Source organism: Macrotis lagotis, chromosome 1 (genome assembly GCF_037893015.1).
Source record: "Macrotis lagotis isolate mMagLag1 chromosome 1, bilby.v1.9.chrom.fasta, whole genome shotgun sequence".
Taxonomy (NCBI): domain Eukaryota; kingdom Metazoa; phylum Chordata; class Mammalia; order Peramelemorphia; family Peramelidae; genus Macrotis; species Macrotis lagotis.
In genome coordinates this window covers 757,219,724-757,241,391 of record NC_133658.1, presented here as the reverse complement: position 1 = coordinate 757,241,391, position 21,668 = coordinate 757,219,724, and the positions used below count along the sequence as shown (strand labels likewise).

Genomic DNA, 21,668 nt, shown 5'->3' with positions numbered 1-21,668 from the left:
GATACTGATCTATGCCTAATTTCTACTATATTATTTTCCAGTTTTCCCAACAGTTTTGTCAAATACTGAGTTTTTGTTCTGTAAACTGAGTTTTTGAGGTTTATCAAACACCAGATTACTATAGTCATTTATTACTGTCTTGTGTACCTTATCTACTCCATTGATCCACCACTTTGTTTTTTAGCTATTACCAGATAGTATTGGTGCTTGCCACTTTATAATATAGTTCAATATCTGGTGTAGTGTGCAACAAACTGTGCAAGGCACTAGAAACAGTGATTGTCCTCACGGAGCTTAAAATCTACTCTAGACGTAGAAATAAATGTAACATAAGTGAGTGACTCAGAAAAGAGTTGACTTTTGAGCTAGGCTTCAGAAAAGAACAAAGAGTAAAGATGAGTGCAGAAGGCTAAAGAAGATTTGTGTGTGTGTGTATGTATGTATGTGTGTGTGTGTGTGTGCACGCGCACATGCATGCATACATGGGCAAAATCTGTTCTAGGCAAAGGGGATGGTATCCTTAAGGTGAAAATCAGAAAACAAACCTCTAGTGCTCCTTGACTCAAGCACAGAATCTGCAAGATCACTAAAGCTAAAAAGGAAGGTCACTGTCATATAGACTAGGTAAAACCTTGAATGCCAAGATAAGGAATTTATATTTTACTTATTAGACAGTAGGGAACAGTATATTTTACTTATTAGACAGTAAGGAACCACTGGAGATTTTTTTTAAAAGACCAACAGTTTTATTGTTTTTTGAATTTTTAAAATTTTTCCTCCAGTCCTGCTTCCTTCCTCCCACCCCCCACAGAAGGCAGTCTGATAGTCCTTACATTGTTTCCATGCTATAGAGTGATCAAAATTGAATGTGTTGAGAGAGAAATCATATCCTTAAGGGAAAAAATGAAATTATATAATAAGTTATGTGTTTTTTTAAAACAGAATTAAAGGTATGGGGCAGCTAGGTGGCACAGTGCGGGCAGTTGGGTAGTGTATAGAAAGAGCACTGGCCCTGGAGTCAGGAGTACCTGAGTTCAAATCCAGCCTCAGACACTTAATAATTACCTAGCCATATGGCCTTGGGCAAGTCACTTAACCCCACTGCCTTGCAAAAACCTAAAAAAAAAAAAAATTAAAGGTAATAGTCTTTAGTCTTTGTTTAAACTCCACAATTCTTTCTTTGGATACAGAAGGTATTCTCCATCACAGATACCCTAAAATTGTCCCTGATTGTTGAACTGATGAAATGAACAAGTCCATTAAAGTTAATCATTACTCCCATTTTGCTGGTAGGGTATACAATGCTCTTCTGGCTCTGCTCATCTCACACAGTATCAATTCATGCAAATCCTTCCAGGTTTCTCTGAATTCCCATCCCTCCTGATTTCTAATAGAACAATAGTGTTCCATAATATACACATATCACAATTTATTCAGCCATTCCCCAATTGATAGACATTCACTCAGTTTCCAATTCTTTGCCACCACAAACAGGGCTGCTATGAATATTTTTGTGCAAGTGATGTTTTTGACCCTTTGTCATGATCTTTTCAAGGTATAGACCCAGTAGTGGTATTGCTGGATCAAAAGTTATGCACTTTTTTATTGCCCTTTAGGCATAATTCTAAATTGCTCTCCAGAACACTTGTATGAATTCTCAGATCCACCAACAATGTATTAGTGTCCCAGATTTCCCCACATCCCTTCTTACCCCTATTGTCCTTTCTGGTCATATTGACCAGTCTGAGAGGTGTGAGGTGGTACCTCAGAGATGCTTTAATTTATATTTCTATAATCTGTAATGATTTAGAGAAATGACTGGATTACTTTGATAGCCTCATCTGTAAATTGTCTCTGCATATCCTTTGAACATTTGTCAACTGGGGAATGGCTTGTTTTTTGATAAATTTGACTCAGTTCTATATATATTTTAGAAATGAGTCCTTTCTCAGAAATACTGGTTTTAAAAATTGTTTCCCAGTTTACTACATTTCTTTTGATCTTGGTTACAGTGGTTTTGTCTGTGCAAAAGATTTTTAATTTAATGTAATCAAAATTATCTAGTTAGTTTTTAATGATGTTCTCCATCTCTTCCTTGGTCATAAACTGCTTCCCCTCACTGGAAATTTTTTAAGTTAAGGAGGGATATAATTAGAGAGGGGTATTAGGTATAGGATTTTGACAATTATGTGGGGGCAGCTAGGTAGCACAGTGGATAAAGCACCGGCCCTGGAGTCAGGAGTGAGTACCTGAGTTCAAATCCGGTCTCAGACACTTAATAATTACCTAGCTGTGTGGCCTTGGGCAAGCCACTTAACCCCATTTGCTTTGCAAAAACCTGGGGAAAAAAAGACAATTATGTGAAGGATTATTTTGAGAGGGAAAATTCTGGACATAGAGGCCATTTAAGAGGTCCCTACAATGTACAAGAAATGATAAATGGGTGAACTAGAGTCCACTATATACCATGAGAGTTCAAAGGAAGTGGGAGAGGATTTGAGTAAAAACTGGGAGGGAGCACAGTGGTAGTGAGATTTGAGGCAGACCTCATTGGAGCAGTACAGGAAAGAAAGAGCAGAGAACATTCCAGTCAAGGAGAAAAAGGGAGTGAGTTTTCAATAGTGAGGGAGACTGGCCTGTTATAGTGAAATATGTATGCTAGTGATAAAGCAAAGTCAGGTTATAGAAGATTTTTCATAACAAAGTATGAATGATACTGATAATTAGGGAAGAACAGTTATCTCTGAACCTGAACCTATGACTTAGGTCATTCTGAGTCAGTTGTTTTAAATTTTTTTTTTTTTTGGCAAGGCAATGGGGTTAAGTGGTTTGCCCAAGGCCACACAGTTAGGTATTTATTAAGTGTCTGAGGCCGGATTTGAACTCAGGTACTCCTGACTCCAGGGCTGGGTGCGCTATCCACTGCACCACCTAAGCACCCCCTGACTTAGGTCATTCTGAAGAAAAGGAAAAGTACTCTGAAGAGTAGTCTCTAACCAGGCTCCAATCACTCTGGGGGAAAACTGGATAGAAATTTTGTTCAGACCCAAGGGTTTATGGATAATATGTGGTTCTACTTGGGCCTCAAGGTCCCCATGTGACATCTTTGAACTGAAAAGGATTCAACTTGGGTGGATAGGAGGGGTAAGGTTGTGATCTTTTTTTTTTCCAGAGGGAGGGATAAAGGAACCTAAAACTTTGATTTTGCTATTGTTGTTGTAAATTACCTCACTTATTTAATACAGGTAGGGACAGCTTAGGTGATAAAGTGCAGAGACCAGCACTGAACAAGTTCAAATCTGGCCTTAATTATTTTTTCACTTGCTATGTGATCCTGGGTAAGTTACTTAATCTTGATTGTCACCCCCACCAAAAAGAAACTAATCTTCAAAAGAAAATATATTTCAGCTATTGAACTTTGCTTCTACCAGTCTTAAGAGAGTTGGCTGGGGGCACTGAGAGTTTGTGACTTGTCCAGGGTCATTCATTCATTCAGGGTCAGTTGTGGGCCTTGAGCCCTTATTTTCTTCTGACACTTAGATCTTCTCTTTGTCCATACCGTCTGTTAAAATAATTAATTAATTAATTAATTAATTAATTAATGATCCCCAGAAGAATTGGCAGATAAAAATTCAAGATGAAGGAGGGAGAGGAGTGTAGAGCAGCACAAGCCTAGGCAAGTGAGACAAAGGAAAAACGAAGACCATCTTTTGATTTTTCTCCCATGAAATCTCTTTGGTCAGCACCCTGGGAACTAGAACTTCCTAATGAAGTGTCTGAGAGGGAATTTTTCTAACCTCTGACCCTGGAGTGTTCAGCTCCAAAAAGATAAAACTCTTTTAACTCTATAGGTTCTCAAAATATTATATTATAGTGGTCTGCTTGGGAGCAGATCATGGTTCAGGAAATTACTTTAGGTTCCATTTGTTCTAATACTCTCATTTTGTACAAGAGGAAGCTCAGGCCCAGCAAGGGCCTCAGATTTGCCGAATCACACAGGTAGTAGGTTAACAGAGTTGGTATTTGAAGTCAGGTATTCTTTTTCCAAATCTAGCATCATTTTTCCAATATGTTATATTCCTGATACACTACTCCATCTTAACAGCAGAGAAGATGCCCTCTTCAAGAAAACCTGGGGGAACCAACCGCCCACCATACACATCCAAAAATGCTCTCTCTAAAAATATATCCTCATAGCTACAGCGTCATACCTGGGATAAAAATATAACCTGTTACCATTTCCCTAACTCCCTCTTTCACACTGCCCCCGCTCACTGCTTCCTATCTGTTGTGGATGCTATGTGTGTCTGTGCTAGGGTTAGGGGCAGGGGTGGGGGCAAAGGGCTAGCTAAGCAGAGCCTCTAGGACATTTTCCATTCTCTCTCCCTCTTCTGCTTGCTTCAGTTAGCTGCTGCTTAGAGTTCTCAGATTGGGGGGGGGGGGGCATGGAGTGGGATAGAGTGAATGGAAGCACAGCTAGAGGAGCTAGAAAGATGAGCATGGGTGACTGTGGCTTTGTCCTTTAACTAAGTTCTCCAATCTTCAGTGCTCTCGCTGGAGAAGTGGGAATAATAACGTTAGACTAGGTTTCCTCATAAATATACTCATAGGATCGATATTCTTTGAGCTGGAAAGAAACTTGGAGATTATCTAGCCCAACCTCTTCATTTTTACAAAGGAGGAAGGTGAAGCCCAGACCATTATAATTTGGCCAAGGTTGATTAGGCTATAGGTAGAAGAACCAGGATTTGAACCCAAGTCATCTGACTCCAAATTTCTGTGAGCAAAGTACTCTGTAAAACCTAAAGCACCATGAAAATGTGAATAATTAAGAATTGATCAGGACATATTTGTTCCAGAATAGTCTTCAGTGTTTCCTAAAGAGTTTTACAATGCTAGGTCACTGTATAGAAATGAGGGAAAGCCTGAGGATATTGGTAATGGAGATGATTTTGAATTGAGTCTTAAGGATTATTACATCATTAAGGGTGGGGCTGAGTTTACTAGAGATAGAAGACTGTGATATATCTCACTAGTCAGCTTGTTCACTGTCTATTCCTCTTTGGTCCCTAAAAGCTACCTTATTAGTCATTAGGCAAGTACAAAACCCTCTGAGTCTGACTCTCTCCACTGCCCTCTTCCCACTCCCATTATTCTAGTCACTTAGGGACTTGAGACAGCTCAAGAATTCTGTATCCCTATTCATTGAACCAACTACCCAGATGAAGTGAATGATGTTGGGGGCTCTGGGAGTTCCACACTCCTCTTCTACTCTTCCCTACTTCAGTGCTCTGGTGGGGAGAAGTGTTGGCTTTTTCAGGGAGTGTCCCCAAGGTCAGGTACAGGGAGAGCTGAGGAGGTAGGCAGAGTGGGCAAACTGCCACACAGTTGGCTGGGCCTGTAATTGAGGTCTGTCGTCCTGGCCAAGGTCATGATGGAGGGGATGGCTGAGCGATTCAGAAGGGATGGCGCCGTGTGACCGTGAATCATAAGGTTTATCACCCAGAAAGAGAACTCAATATTAATGTCTCCCACTGTGTATGACCAGTCTCTCTTTGATTCTGCCTCTCATTCTTTTTCTTTTTTCTAAAAAAATTATCCTTAACTTTATTCTATCTTTGCCTCTATCTGAACCTTACTGTATCCATCCATGGTTTCCAAGGCATGACATTATCTTTTTGTCTCTCCTACAGAACATAGCAAAGGCTTAACACTGACCTGAAATGGGCAAGAAGTTGGAGACTCAGCTCTCCTTCATTATGTATTAAATGAGAAAAAATGAACTTAAGCCTTAATAGATGGGATTTTAGTTTGACTTACAAATGGACTTTCAGATCATAACAATTCTTATTTCTATAGCACTTTAAGGCTTAGAAAATACTTTGCTAATAATAAACCTATGAAGTAGTTTGTAGAAGTATTATAATTCCCCTTTTATAGATGAGGATACTGATACTCAGACAGAAATGGTAATTTTGCAAAGATCACACATCAGTGTGATGGAATAGAAAAAGTAGGCATTTGGACTTCCTGAGTGAATCCTGAGTCTCCCATTTACCATCTATGACCTTTAGGGAAGTCATTTTCCACTTTTGATCCAAGTTTTCTGAACTACAATGTAAGGGTACTGTGCTAAATGATTTCTAAGATTCCTTTAAAACTAAATCCCATGAGCTATGACTTTTTTAGAACAGCAGATTCAAGAACTAAATCTATACTTCTTAAATCCCAAGTGCATTGCTTGTTTTCCCCCCACTATACACTGATGCTTCTTGCTTAGACAGCTCATATTTATAGAGTTCCTAATCAAGTGAAGTTATGGCAGTTTGTTTTCTGTAGGTTTATGAAAATGGTCAAGCACTCCATCTGTCTAGTTTGTGTTAAGTACAACTCCTCAGAGACAGGGAGAAGGACCAGTTGACCTTTAGAAGTTGTCTGACTTGCCTGCAGAGTTTCCTTAGTGAATATTAACCAAGAGGGTCAGGACCACTTTGCCCAGGATGAAAAAAAAGGCATGGTGTTTGAAGGTGAAACCTTTCTATGGCATAGGAAAAGAAGGGAACTGATCATATACCTGTGTTCTAATACTGCCTTAAGAGTTGCAGTCAGAGGGTCTTAACCCCTCTGGTGCCACTGCCCATGACCTGCCTCGAAGCTGGACACATTTAGCTGAAAAGTTTGGATGAGATGTACAGAATTCAAAAGAAAAAAAAATGTCAGATGTAATTAAACCAAACTATATAGCTTAAACCCCCATAGAAATCAACACATCTAGTTTAATCACCTTCTTAAGCTAGCACTACAATTCTGTTGAGGGGAGTCTTTCTTTGAATCATCATATCCTGAACTTGATTTTCATTCAGATGCTCCTGGTGAGGGGTGGGGAGGGGAAGGGGAAGGGGATAGGATGAAAAAGGAAAAAGAAATAATAAAACATTATTTGAAATAATTTCTTTCTTCCTTTCTCCCATGAGCAAGCTGTCTCTTGCTCTCCCCTCCTGTCTCCGTCCACACTCACTGTTCCATTCCCCTCCCGGATCCCAGGCAGCAGCAGCCCAGTGCTGAATGTGCTAAATTAGGCCATTAGAGAAATTCATTTCTCTTTATTAGTCTGTGTCAAATCCTTTTTATTAGTGGCTGGAAACGACCTCTCTTCTGCAGTAAAATGTCATGCCAGTTCAGCCCTTTTATTTGTTCTGCACTGACGAGGCTCAAACTCTCCCTGAATTAGTGCTGTGAGATTTATTTCCTCCAAATTTTGAACGGCTTAAGAGAGGGTAAGGTGGGAGGGAGAGGGTGGGGAGTGGGGAATGAGGAGAAATGGGAGAAAGTAGGGAGGGGGGTGAGGCTTGGGTGAGCTCTGGTGGAGGTCAAATGCTTTGAGCACCCAAGAAATAAAACCTAATGATCATCCTCCTGATCTCTCCTGTCTTCTTTCAAGGAGTTTGTACTATATTCCCATGTTTGCTCTTCTAGCTCTTTATGGGGAGTTGGGGCTGGGGGAGCGGAGGGACCACAAGGAAGTGTAATTAGTTTGGCCCCATTTTTCAGCTGGACAGACTGAGGCAGAGAAAAACTAAGGGACCTTCACTCACAATTCATTTCCCAAGCATTTCCTGTGTCTGAGCAAGAAGTAAATGCTCAAACCTTTCAAATCCTGGGGGGAAAAATGTGAGTGTGGGGGTGGGTGGAGGGAGATTTCCATTGGTTCTTAGACAGTACAGTATTCAACAGAGTTTAGTTTCATGAGCCTTAAATCACAAGAATAATTAGTTACTTTTTACATGTTGCTTTAAAGTTTACAAAATTCTTTCCACAAAGCCACTCTGTGTAGTATATATAGCTTTATTATTTTCAGATGAGGAAATTAAGGCCTCAAGAAGTTAAATGATTTCCCCAGTGTTATAAAGTTAATAAATGCCACTGCCTTTACCCAAACCCATTTTTTTTAAAGTCTGTTTTTCTGCTATACTTAACAGAATGAGAATGGACTGGGAATGAATAAGGTTTGGTAGGGGACTGGGTCCACAGAGTATGCTATATTAGTATCTGTAGTTTCTACCCTGAGGCCAAAGAAACCTAGATTGATTGGGGAAAAAGAACCCAATACTTCTTAAAGTGTCTTCTCCATCACTAGATCCTGGGCTAAAATGAGGGATGTTGCCCCTTCCTTACTGCCTGATACATAGTGTGAGCCAAACTTGCCTGCTCAGCAGCCCAACATGGCAGGCTTCCAGACTTCACTAAGCTCACTGCAGAGTGGTATCCCTGAATTCCAAGAAATCTTTGATTGCCCTTGCCCAACTGGGCTCCTCATCCTACAGCCTCCTTGAACTGGCCCATATTAAATCAACTGTTTCTTTACAGGTTAGCCAGGTCCTGTGGTTCATGATCAGAGGGCCTGAGACTTCTGAATTCAACTTAGACCCTTGATGGATTTGGTTCCCTGCCATCCCAGTCTTCCATAGGAACTCTCCAAATTCCCCAACCTATTCCTGTCAGATCTAATTCAGAACCAGATTGACTTTTAAGAATGTAAGGGAGGTTAGGTAGATAAAATGAGTTGCTTTGTTTACATCATAGAATTTAGAGTTAAAATGACCTTTGGGATAATATTATCCAGCCTCCTCACTTTAAACTTGGGGAAACTGAGCTTAAAAGGTGAAGTGATTTACCTACGGTCAAATAGGAAATAAATAGCTAAACTGGAATTTGAACCCAGAATCCTTCAAAAGCATTGGTCTTTCGACTTAATTAATCACTTCTTATGGAAGATACTTTTGGAATGGTTAAAGGTTTATTATAACATTAAACACTGTTATTCCCTAGAACTATCACTCCATGGTGAAGGAATAAATGTACACTATTCCAACTACCCCCAAACCTAAGATAGCTCCTGTCTAACCCAGGAGAATGACTTTCTTCAACTAGTAAGGCAGGCTACTATCATTTTCAACTCTTCATTACCCCCATTTGAGGTTTTCTTATAAAGATCCTGGAGTGGTTTGCCATTTTCTTTTCCAACTTATTTAACAGATGAGGAAACTAAGGCAAATAAGGTTAAATAACTTACTGAGGGTCACACAGCTAGTGTCTGAGGTGAGGTTTGAACTCAGAAATATGAGTCTTTCTGACTTTAGGCAGGAACACTCTATCCACTCTGCCACTACTTGGAGCTATATAACAATCTTGGAGAACCCCTTTAAATGTGAAGTTATGATTCTAATTTAAGTGTGAATTTGCAGAGTAAACAGACAATATTTGCGTCTGGGGAGCATATGCATGATGTGTTATGCAGGCATCATATATAGTTGCCCTTAGGCTACTAGTTAAGAGTAAATCAACCCCCTGGCATAGCCTTAGACCCAATCTTGCTCTTCTAGACAGTCCCCTAGGGACTACAGATGAGAAAATAACTCAATGCTTCTCTCTTCCCTAAGCCTCCTTTCTTCTACTGTGCTTGGTGCTAGACCATTCATTTCACAGTTAACTGGAGTCCTAAAGTTTCTTTTTTTTTCTTTCTTTCTTTTTTTTTTTAGAGAATGCTTTTTTTTTTAGATTTTTTTTTTTTTTTGCAAGGCAATGGGGTTACGTGGCTTGCCCAAGGCCAAACAACTAGATAATTATTAAGTGTCTGAGACCGGATTTGAACCCAGGTACTCCTGACTCCAGGGCCGGTGCTCTATCCACTGTGCCTCCTAGCCACCCCAGTCCTAAAGTTTCTAAACCAACTGAGGATTAAGCTCCGAGGAACCAAGAAAAACAAGGAGCAGCATTCTACCCCAAACTAGATACACATACCTATATAACATACCTCAGGCAAACATGACTCCTACACAACACATCATATGTGTGCTCCCCAGACACATTTATAGTATGTGTATGTATATATATATTCTGCACATTCATATTTACATTAGGATCATAGCTTCGCATTTAAAGGGGGTCCTCCAATCTTGTTTTAAGTTTTACCAACTTCCTTTACAGATTAGTAAATGGACTCAGATCGTATAAGTGACTGATACATAGGTACAAAACCAGGATTAGAAACAGGCTCTCTGATTCAAAAATCTAATAACACCAGACATCATGTATGACATATTGCATCCATACACCATGCAACACCTCACATACACTATTTACATGTACATCCCAGTCCATGTCATACACCGTATTCACATACTGTGTAGACAGAACACACTTATAGCTCCCATATAATAACCCTCCTAGCCAACAGCCACCTACACCCAGTGATCCCCTTCTCTGCTGGGTAGGAACACGCACAATTCACTCTGCCCTATAGAGGAGGAATGTCTGGTGAGCCATGGTTAGGTTGGGGGGCTTGGGGCTGCACTCCCACCACCTGGCATGACTGCTTCGGATTATTAGTTCCTGGTAATTTAGTGCCCTTGTACAGAGTCGATTTGTGCCTTTCATTCCTAATTGATCTAGTGGCTGTTTAAATGGCAGCAGGCATCTGTTGAGAGTAGAAAGGTTCATAAGGCGCAATAATTCATAACACCGTCTGGAATTTGCCTTTCATGTCCCTCAGCTAAACCACTGCAGGGCTCTGCTTAAATTACAGCCACTGAGGCTTTCTTTGGTATTCTGCTCAGGGTCCCGAGAATCTTGCATTAAACTGGGATCAGGTTAGATTAGACTATAATATGCTGTGGTATTAGTGGCTGCAAATGAAGACTTATACTGGAGTTTAACCCCTTCACCTGGTTCTCCCTTTGTCTTTAGGTTGTTGGTCGTCTAACCCATTGTTTTCTTCCACCTTCTCTCAGTCCCATCCTGCCTCTGATGAATAGCTCTCCTAGTTCAATGGATAGCAGGATTGGACTGCCCTGAGATGCCAGCCCTTTAACTGCAGGATGTACACCTGCTTGTAACCTCGATGCCCAGCTGTTTATGCACTGTACCACCCCCTCCCCCAAACTAGAGGGAAGCTGGTGTCGCAGAGAGGCTCTCTGCCAAGCTAAGCAGCTCAGCTGAAGGCAGGAATTTATTGTTTCTCATTCCCCCGTCCCTGGGTCTGACCAGCCAGGTGTGTTGGGGAGTTTGGGGAGAGTGGTTTTAGGGAGGGTTGAGGAATTTTTATATTTTTTTTCTCAGTCATAGACTGAGTAGAAAAGATTGGAAGTCCACTTTCTGATTTCTCTCTTTTCTCCACACCCTCTCTTGACTCTTGGTCTTACCATACTAGTCAAGATGTCCTCCCCTCAATTATTCAGTATATATGGATACTGCAGATCAACAACACATCATCATCTGCTTCTGTGATCGGTGAATTTGTGTTCAGTAAGGAGATGCTCTGTAGACCCCCATGCACACCTCCCTTTCTCCTAGCAGCTAGGGATTAGCAAGAGAGAAAGGAACAGGATTTGGCGGCCACAGGAGGCTGAGGAGATAGGCTAGGGAGGGATTTGCAGATGCTTTTCTGAACCCCAGGGAAGGGAATGGGCTATTAATAATGGAAGTATCCAAGGTCACACACACACACACACACACACACACACACACACACACACACACACACACAAATACACGCTGTCTCTCTTCCCTTTCTCTTCCTCTTTCTCTGATTTTGAGATGTGTTGGACTTTTGTTTATTCAACAGAAATGTGAGTTATGCAAGCAAGTACAGGCATATATTCTACAAATGTCCATATAGACATAAATGCAGTAAAGAAGCAGCCAAAACTCTATGATTGCATTCATATGTGCAAATACCTGAGCTCATGCTTATTCTGTGCATACATAAGTAATGTCAGTGTCTGCCTATAGGTAGCTAGTTATTTAGACTCAATAGTCACCTATATCCACAGAGGAAATGTCTAAGTGGACACACATCCACATATGGATGTGCTCTTCCATACCCAAAGTCTCAAGGACACATAATTACAGACAACCACTGACTGGTCAAATTGTTAACTTCTTAACAATGCTTAGTTCTGGAACTTTAATTAGGTAAAAACGGACATTGATTAAGCACTTGTTGTGTACACTTTTCAGCAGTTCCTAAAGTCCTCATTAATGACCCCTGGTGGAACTCTCAAAAATTATGCCAGTGAAACTCTAGCAGGATTCACCTAGGGGTACAGGTCCAGTGATGTGTTATATCTGGTTTGGGTTTTTTTTTTTTTTTGAGGAAAAATCAACTAAATTTGGACAGGTTGGAGTCAATGGAGGGAGTGCCCACATTCCCCTGTTCTTAAAATATGAAATAACTATGAAATGTTCTGAGGTGCTGAGAAAAATCCAGTGAGTAAAACATATTGTCTACATTCAAGCAGCTTACATTCAAAGGGAAGATAAGGGAACAAATAATGATTATGAAAAATAGAATATAAGTATATAAGAGATATATAGAGACAGCATGCACAGTTTGCTAGAGGAAGGACTCTCTTCCAGTTGATAGGATTAGAAAGACCTGTCAGAAGAAAGGTTCTGGGGCAGCTAGGTGGCGCAGTGGATAAAGCACTGGCCCTGGAGTCAGGAGTACCTGGGTTCAAATCCAGTCTCAGACACTTACTAATTACCTAGCTATGTGGCCTTGGACAAGGTACTTAACCCCATTTGCCTTGCAAAAAAAAAATGAAAAAAAAAGAAGAAAGGTTCTTCAAACTTGGGCCCTAAAGAATAAATATAATTTCAGAAGCAGGAATTAATGAAAAAAGTTTTAAGTAATTACTCTATACTCAACACTATGTTAAGTATATGAATATAAGTAAGAAAGATAGCCTCTGACTTCTGTGAATTTGTATTCTTATAAGGAAAGAAACCTATAGGTGAATGGTGGTCATGGAGATTATTTTGGATAGTGAGAATGGTATCCTTTTTAGGAATGCTAGTATTGATTGATTTTTGTTCTCAAAATTAGATTTGAAAAGTGGGTATGGGGAAGGGGGTGAGAGAGAGTCTGGAAGTGTCCTTTTAGTGTAATGAATGGTGCTATAAGAGAAGTCATAGAAATAGAAGAGTGTGGGGATGCTCATTCGATAGTTAATGGTGCATTTTCCTCAAGGTGTAGAGTTCTTGAGAAGAGGAAGGTTCTGCTTCTGTGAACTGGGAATTTGTATGTGGTGGGGAGTTATTTTTTAACTCCCCCCCCACCATATGCCTCCCCTTCTCATGGTAGCTAGGGATTAGCCGGAGAGAAAGAAGCAGGATTTGATGGCCACAGGAGGCTGTGAGCTAAGACAAGAAAGGTAGGTTAGCTTCTAATTGAGGAGGGCTTTGAATACCAAGCTTTAATTTTTTCTGGCAGGTGGGTTCCCATATTATTTCCTTCTGGCATTGTCTCTGGATAAAAGTTGGTGGACACTTCCTCCATTGAGGGTTCCTGACTCCTGAGATGTCTTTAAAGATATAAAATGGAGGTACCAGTTTAGCATCTGCTGAGACCTTCCAGGGTGACTCAGACAATCAGACTTCAGGAACTTCTGATTCCTAGCTGGAGTCATCTGAGCTGGACCCCTCCATATCCAGGGGAGTGAATGTACTCACTCAGCACATTCTTAAGTACCTGAAAGGATTACCCAGCACACTAGGCTTCCCTCTATGGAAGGAGAGGTGGCAGAAGTGAGGGTAAGAGTGTACAAGGTGGTAAGGACCCCCTGGGATTGCCTACTAAGCAACGTGGGCTCTGTGTGTCTGTGTCTGTGCATGGTTGGTGTCCCCTACAGGCACCCTCTCTTCCCACTCCTGACGCTGCTGTTTGAGAAGTGTGAACAGGCCACCCAGGGCTCTGAGTGCATCACCTCAGCCAGCTTTGACGTGGACATCGAGAACTTCGTTCATCAGCAAGAACAGGAGCATAAGCCCTTCTTCAGTGATGACCCGGAACTGGACAACCTGGTAAAGTCTTTTTTCTCTCTGCAGGCAGGCTCCTCTTCCCCATCCCTTCCCAACCCCACGGTCCTTTTCCTTGAGTCCCTTGCTCCCTGAAATTGAAGTCATTATATGACCCCTGTACCAACCACAGGTCTGACTGCAAAGGTTTCCCCCGTAACCATTTGAGAAATCTCATTTATGGTTCCCCTGATCTCTTCTGCTGCCAATAGTCTAGTTTACTTATTTGAAACCTGATCTCTTCATTTATGAAATATGAAGGTTGAACTTGATCTTGAAGGTCTCTTGAAATTATAAATGTATAATTATATGATTTTTAGTATCTACAGCCTGAAGATGAGAGAATCAGTAGAGGTAACTAAAATACAATGAGGAACTCTTCAGAACTATTCAGCTTAGATGCTTAGTCAAGTGCTGTTTTCCTCATTGTCAGCATGGCTAGTGAGGAGTAGAGGTAGGTTAGAACCCAGAGCTAATGCCTAGTGTGATATGATGCAGAGAGGTAGAACAGGTGTGTAAGCATTTGTGAACAGGAGAGAGAAACCTAGACAGCAAAATGAGTGAAGAGAAAGCCTAAGGATAGCTGGGTGGTGCACCAGCCCTGGAGTCAGGTTGACCTGAGTTCAAATGTGGCCTCAGACACATAATAATTATCTAGCTGTGTGACCTTGGGCAATTCACTTAACCCCATTGCCTGCAAAAAAAAAAACAAAAAAAGAAAGAAAGAGAAAGTCTAGAAGAGGTCTTTCCTAGGAGCAGATGGATAGATTTTTAAGGTCCCTTCTCTCTCCATTGAGTGAGAGAGAGAGAGAGAGAGAGAGAGAGAGAGAGAGAGAACATGAGAATGAGAATGTACATGCACACTCATGTTCTGCTTATAATTTTCATTAGAAGAGTTATTGTTGAATTCTTTATAACAAACTCCATTTCCCGTGAAAGTCTATTGACTACTTTCCTGATGTATGAGATTGTTGTGAAAATCAAATGAGATGTTTGTAAATCACTTAGTATATATAATGTTTGGTTCATAATAGGCACTAATCAAGGCTTCTTCCCCTTCCAGAAAACTTTAAGATCAGATAAACTGCAAAACACTTGCTGATCTGCAATGAGGCAAGAGTTTCCTGACTAGGAGTTCAACATTGAACTCTAAGAAAAGAAGCAAAAAAATTCTGTGAAATGGAGGGTCCAAATTAAAAATTCCCTTAGTTCCCTTCCAGCTTCAATATTCTGTTATTTGTAAACATATCAATCATCAGCAAAGCTTTCCTAGAAATTCTGTTGGTCCTTGTTTTTATGTACCAAGTGCTTTCTTAGTCTGGCTTTTGACCTCCTTAGTGCTATCCAGATAGCCAACTAATCCTTTGGGCAATGCCTTGGTTCATGTAGATAAATCATCTAACTCATGAGAGTAGAAGAATCAAACTCAGCACCCAAAGGACTTACTTTTGCTCTTCTTGGACAGTTCCTTAATTCACTGATTGTGTAGACCTGGTCAGAGAAGCATTGATTAATTAATTAAACATACTTCTTGGACTTCTCTCCTTAGCTTTATTCCAATACCTGCAACCAGAATACTATCCTGGAGGAGTGAGGGTTTTCTTTTGTGGGGGGATCAACCAATGCCTACTACCTCCCCCACCCTCAGTCTTGACATGGTCAGGGAGGAGATGAAAAGGCCAGCCACAGGGACCATCATTAGAACAAGAATCATGTCGCCTGCACAGCCGAGATGCACATAATTAGAAATTAGAAAAAGGTCAGATCGCGTCATTATCAGCTCAATCAGCTGCCGAGTGCCACAGTCAGTTAATTTGGCATCTGTATTTTTTACAACCCCGCACACGTAGCCCAGCGGACTGTAACTCTTTATCCGGACAGATATACTGCGCAGCCGAGCAGGGACATAAAATGAGAGACCCCAAGCAAATGAGCTGAGATAATTGAGAGATTTATTTTTTATATATATGTGTGTCAGGGCAGCTTTCCTTTGCCCTTGAATATTGACTTTCATAAATGGGATTGTCAGGGGGACACTTGGGTCTGGGGAAACTTTGGCCCTCTGAAATACCTCATCACCAAACCCTGGGTCTTCTTCCAGATCTTATTTTTTTTTCTCAAATTCAATAAGGAAAGAAATCACCTCCCTCCCATTCCCATTTGAACACGCCCCCCTCTCTCTCCAGCCTGTCATCATTCTCTGCCCTCTCCTAATACCTCCCTTCTACATCTCCCTTCCATGCTCTAAATTTTTCCCATCATCAGCAATCTGCATCCAAGGATGGCTGAGTTCTCTCCAAAGCTGCCAAAAAGATCAAAGAGGTTTTCCTAGGATTCCAAAGGGATTTCCATCTGCCCTGCCACCATCACTCTTAGGTTAGACTGGGAAAGAAGCCTTAGAAAGAAGTTGTTCCTTATTTTGTTGGTGAGCAAAGTGAGTTCTCAAGGTCAGTAACTTGCCCAAGATTATATAATGAGCAATGTGGTAAAAAAAGTTTAGATCTGATGTCAATCAATCAGCAAATATTTATTAAACATTTTCTCCATACCTCATCGGGAAACAGGAGGTTGAGTCTTGCTTTAGATGCTGACTACCTTGATGATCCTAGGCATGTCACTTTCCCCTAAAAAGCCTCGTTTTCTTCTTTTGTAAAGGGAGAGTAATAATTCTTGTAACTACCTACTTCACAAGGTTGTTGTAGTACATTTTGAAGTACTATATAAATGTGAAATGTTATGAGAGTTGATAATCTCAAGTATTCTAGGTTGAAGTTTATCTGCCCAATGGTATCTTAAATCCTTGAGGTCCTAGTTAGTCATAAATGTTCTATAACCTATACTAGCACCTTAAAAGCATGTCTTCTAGGACATAAACTGATAGGCCCTTGAGTAGTCTCCTTGGGAAAGTGTTTATTTTCAGCCTACTTTCTGGTCTTGCAGGTGTCTGACCACCTCCTTCCCTGATCCACAGACCTTTTCTTCAGTCTATCCCACCTCTGGCAGTGCCTTTCCCCCTCTCCTTCACCCCCCCAGCAGCCAGTGACCAGCACTTGGTAAAGTTTGTAAAATTTGCAAGTTCTCCAAACCCCTTTGAAAGGTAAAGGCTTTTTGTTTTATAAAATCTGATTTACAGGCCCCAGAGGCTCAGGGCCGAAGTTTTATAGATTATGCAAGATTTCAAACAGGGGCTGTAAAACGTACGGTTCAGTTTCACGGATGGCATTTTTTAATGTGTAAATTTTTTAACATTTATGAGGCCCGTTTTAATGAGGCTCCAGCGTGACTCAGGGGACAGGTTATGCTTCCTGTCCACATAGCCAGCCCTGGAGCAGGGCCTCGACTATCAGGCTTGCTAGTCCCCTGGCCACCACTTTCCCAGCCCATTGGAGGAGGTCCAAACCAAGGAAGGGGTCTCCTTTGGCTTGCTCAGGAACAGCTCATTCTAGTCCTTGGTCAGAATTCTCCTTGCCTGGGCAATTGTTCCTTCTGGGTTAGAAACCACTTCGTGCTCCAGAGAGCCTGAGGTTCAAGGGAGACATGGGTCAAAATACCTAAGATTTACACCTAAGAAAAACCTCTACTGGTTTCTGTGAAATGTAGTCTGTATCTAAAAACTTTAGATAATCTAATCCACCTCTTCATTATCAGGGAGGCCAAGTGATTCTTCCAAAATCACACAGCTAGTTTGTGTCAGTGTTGAGCTTAAAACCCATGCTTTTTGATTCTTTCCAATCTACCACAAGTCTTTTCTTATTTTAGTTTCAAAATCTTTAAAATGCTCTAATCCTTTATCTTTTCTCTTCACTTCTTCTTTCCTACATTTAAAGTCAGAAGACTTGATTTCAAATCATGAGGCCTCCATTTCCTGCTTGTGATCTTGGACCAGTTATATCCCCTGCTCAAACTTCCCTCAGTTTTCTCCTCTGTTTATTAAAGGAGTTTGACTTGATAATCTCCAAAGTCCCTTTTAGATCTGCATCTAAGGATTACTTCTATTTTCCTCAAGGCTCCTTCACCTCTAATCAATCCGGTGAACTTGCTGGTTGGATTACAGCTTTGATGAGCCCATTGGCTTATAGACTTTGTCCCTTTCTACACTTGGGCTGCAGATTGTTTTACTGCTAACACTTCTTAAAAGAGAGAATTCAGGGGGTGGCTAGGTGGCGCAGTGGATAGAACACCAGCCCTGGAGTCAGGAGTACCTGAGTTCAAACCTGGCCTCAGACACTTAATAATTACTTAGTTGTGTGGTCTTGGGCAAGCCACTTAACCCCAATGCCTTGCAAAATCCTACAAAAAAAGAGAGAGAATTCAGGTCATGACATGGATTTTTGATGGTCATAAACACTCCTTAATAGGAATAGAAAGCTAGAATTATCTTTCTTTGTATACAGGTAAAGAAGAGGATAGAAGAAAACCCCCATAGGTCTTTGGAATAAAGAAAACTTGCTTTTATGTAGCACTTTAAAAGATTTCAGGGTGGCTAGGTGGCATAGTGGATAAAGCACCGGCCCTGGAGTCAGGAGTATCTGGGTTCAAATCTGGTCTCAGACACTTAATAATTACCTAGCTGTGTGGCCTTGGGCAAGCCACTTAACCCCGTTTGCCTTAAAAAAAAAAAAAAGATTTCATGAAGCATTTTCTCCAAAACTCCCCTTCAAGCTCTGTAATATATATGTTATTTTCATTCTCATTTTCCAGATCTAGAAAATGAGGACAATAGAGGTTAATGACTTGCTCAGGGTCACATGACTGGCAAGAATCAGAGCCAGGACTCCCAGAAACACTCTTTAATGCTGCCTTATCCTTAGAAAGAACAGTTCCTCAGACCAAGCTCTACTCAAATCTGAACTTGTCCCTGGATCAGTTTTAACCTTGTCTTATTTCGTACTTTGTTTCTCAGATAATCCTGGGAATCCCTGCTTACTTTCTCAAGCATTACAGACTTGTTGCTTTCTCCATGATCCTTTCAGATCTTCCTTGGAAAGCAGTTCTGTGATTATCTCTGCTACTGCTTCTTCCTTTAATTGAACACTACCAAATGGTAGATCTATGTCCACCTCACTACCAGTAAGGTATAAACAGGACATCCATAAAGAGTAAACTCTTTCCTCTTTTTTTTCTATTGACCTAGAATAACTGGGCAAGCAGGCAAGTGGACTTTTTTGCAAAATAGCATTCATTCACCCATTCATACATTTATTGAATTTCCATCTTGCAGAAGGCATACCATAAAGTATTTAGAAGCTGCGATATGGGAATTTTATAAGGGAAAAAATTGAGTTCCTACCTTCTAGGATTTTTAAGACTTTAAGGGATTAGGAGAAAACAAAATGAACAGAACTAAAATCCAAAGAGATTGTGATAACTATAAATCTTTTAAAAAATCTTTGTTGATAACTTTTGTTTTTACATTTCCATCATTTCCATAAATATCCCACTTCACTTCCCTGTAGATTTAGTCATCCTTTATAACAATAAAAAAATAAAAAAAGATCAACAAAGCCAACTAATATATCCCATGTATCTGTGAGCAATATTCCATACCTATAGTTCCCCTCTCTCCTACCTCTATCAAGAGGTGAAGAAAGTGAATTTTGTCAATTCTTCTCAAGGGCTGTTTGGCCATTATAATTATTCAGTATTTCTTTTCTTTTTTTTTTCTCTTTACATTGTGGTAATCATTTTATGTGGATTATTTACTGTTTATTTCTGTAGTATTTATTAATTCTGCTTTTTTTCACCCATCATCAATTCGTCTGCCTTTCCTTAATCCTAGGAATTCTTCACATGCCATTTCTTAGAGCACAGTAATAGTCAATTAGGACCCCACCCTAATGTTTAAACATTCCCCAATAGACAGGTATTCACATTATTTCCAGGTCTTTGTTGCTACCTAATTCCTATGAATGGGACTTGCTTCCTATCTTTGACCTTACTAGGTAATATGTCAAGCAATGGGATTTTTGAGTGAAAATGCAGAAAGAAAATTTTAGTCCTTTTTAACCCTAATTCCAATTGCTTTCCAGATTGATTTGAAGCTCTCACAACTGTGGATTGATGTGCCTGTCTTTCTACTGCCCCTCCCAACATTGTCTATATTCTTCTTTGGTTATCATTGCCAAGTTGCTGGTTGTAAATATGTGAATATAGTTTTTTTTTTAATAAGTTTGTGAATAAGGTCTTGTGAAATACTGTAGAAAACATTCTGGGATTTCAGGAAGCCATTTGACAAAAAAGTCCCTTATACTATCCTTATAAATAAAACTTCCCTAAATAAGATATAATTTGAGAAACAGGAATATTTCAGTTTTTCTTTGTATTCTCAGTGGTAGACACATAGTAGGCATATAATAGTTGTTGAATGATTGATTGAAAATGGATAGGAGGCAGCTAGGTGGCACAGTGGATAGAGCACCAGCCCTGGAGTCAGGAGTACCTGAGTTCAAATCCGGCCTCAGACACTTAATAATTACCTAGCTGTCTGGCCTTGGGCAAGCCACTTAACCCCATTGCCTTGCAAAAACTAAAATAAAAAAAAAAAGGATAGCCAGTTTCACCAATGAAGGTGAGTAGAATCTTATTTATTTATACTACTGCACTCAAAGTATTGATTGATGAATGGATGTCAGCCTAGATGCGCATCTCTAGATATATGCCTATTTTCTGCCCTGATTCAGTGTTTTCATTAATGACTTAAACAAAAGACATGTTACACAGTAAATGTTCAGATAACACAAATGTATTAGATGATGGGCTAGAAAATAGGGCAAAATTTTATAGAAATAAGTGTTAATCGATCACATAAGTACTGGATGGGGAAGACATATCCAGAGAACAGTTCATGTGACAAAGACTTGAGGGCTTAGTAGACCACAGCTTCAATATGATTCACTAACATGATATAACAACCAGATCTCTTACTCTAATTTTGTTTTTTTCAGTACTTGACATAGAACCTGGTATATAATAAGTACTTAATAGGTGCATTTTGGTTGAATAATTAGTAGGGGCATAGTTTACAGAATAGAAGAGATTATAGTCCAACTGTATTTTGATCTGGTCAGAGTACAAATGAAATGCTATGTTTAAGTTTGGGGCACCACAATATAAAGGGATCACCAATGTATCATGAATCCAGATGATGGCAATCAGGATAGGGTCTTTAAACAATATCATGAGAAATAATTGAAGAAACTGGGGATATTTAGCTTTGAGAAAAGATAAACAGTATAGCTGTCTTCAAAAATCTGAAGAGATGACTTATGAAATAGGGTTTAAATTTACTCTGAGTAGCTCCAGAGTGAAGAATTAAAACCAGTGGAAGCAAGATGAAACTTCGGAAGAGTTGAAATGAAGAGGAGGTGATCACGATAATAATCTTTAAATACTGAAAGAAATGTCATATGGAAGAGGAATTTAATTCATTTTGCCAAACTAGAACCAACTGGTGGAAGTTACAAACAGAAAGAGTTTCCCTCAAGATAAAGATGAATGTCCTAATAAAGAGGGTCCAAAAGTAAAATGGATTGACTTGAGAAATAGTAAGCTCCCTCTCCCTGAAGGGCTTCACATAGAGGCAAGATGACCTCTTGTCAGCAACACTGTAGAAGAAATTCATGCATAGGTACAGTTAGGTACAGTACTATATGACCTCCAAAATTCTATTTCATAATTTTATGATAAAACTCATCATGAAGAAGGACTTTTTAATAATTATAATTGTTTGGCAGGAAAATGGGCTGCCATATGAGACTGTAGCTACCTCCTCACTGGAAATGTTCAGGTAGAGACTGTCTAAATACAGACAG

General features: G+C 40.1%; 1 protein-coding gene across 1 annotated transcript in view; it reads left to right on the top strand.

Moving 5' to 3' along the window:
* Positions 1-21,668, top strand: part of PKNOX2 (PBX/knotted 1 homeobox 2) — a 344,867-nt gene that overhangs the window by 272,056 nt on the left and 51,143 nt on the right. The window contains exon 6 of the mRNA XM_074216405.1: positions 13,692-13,863. Coding sequence (XP_074072506.1) covers positions 13,692-13,863 — 172 coding nt within the window. The remainder of the gene's footprint in view (positions 1-13,691; positions 13,864-21,668) is intronic.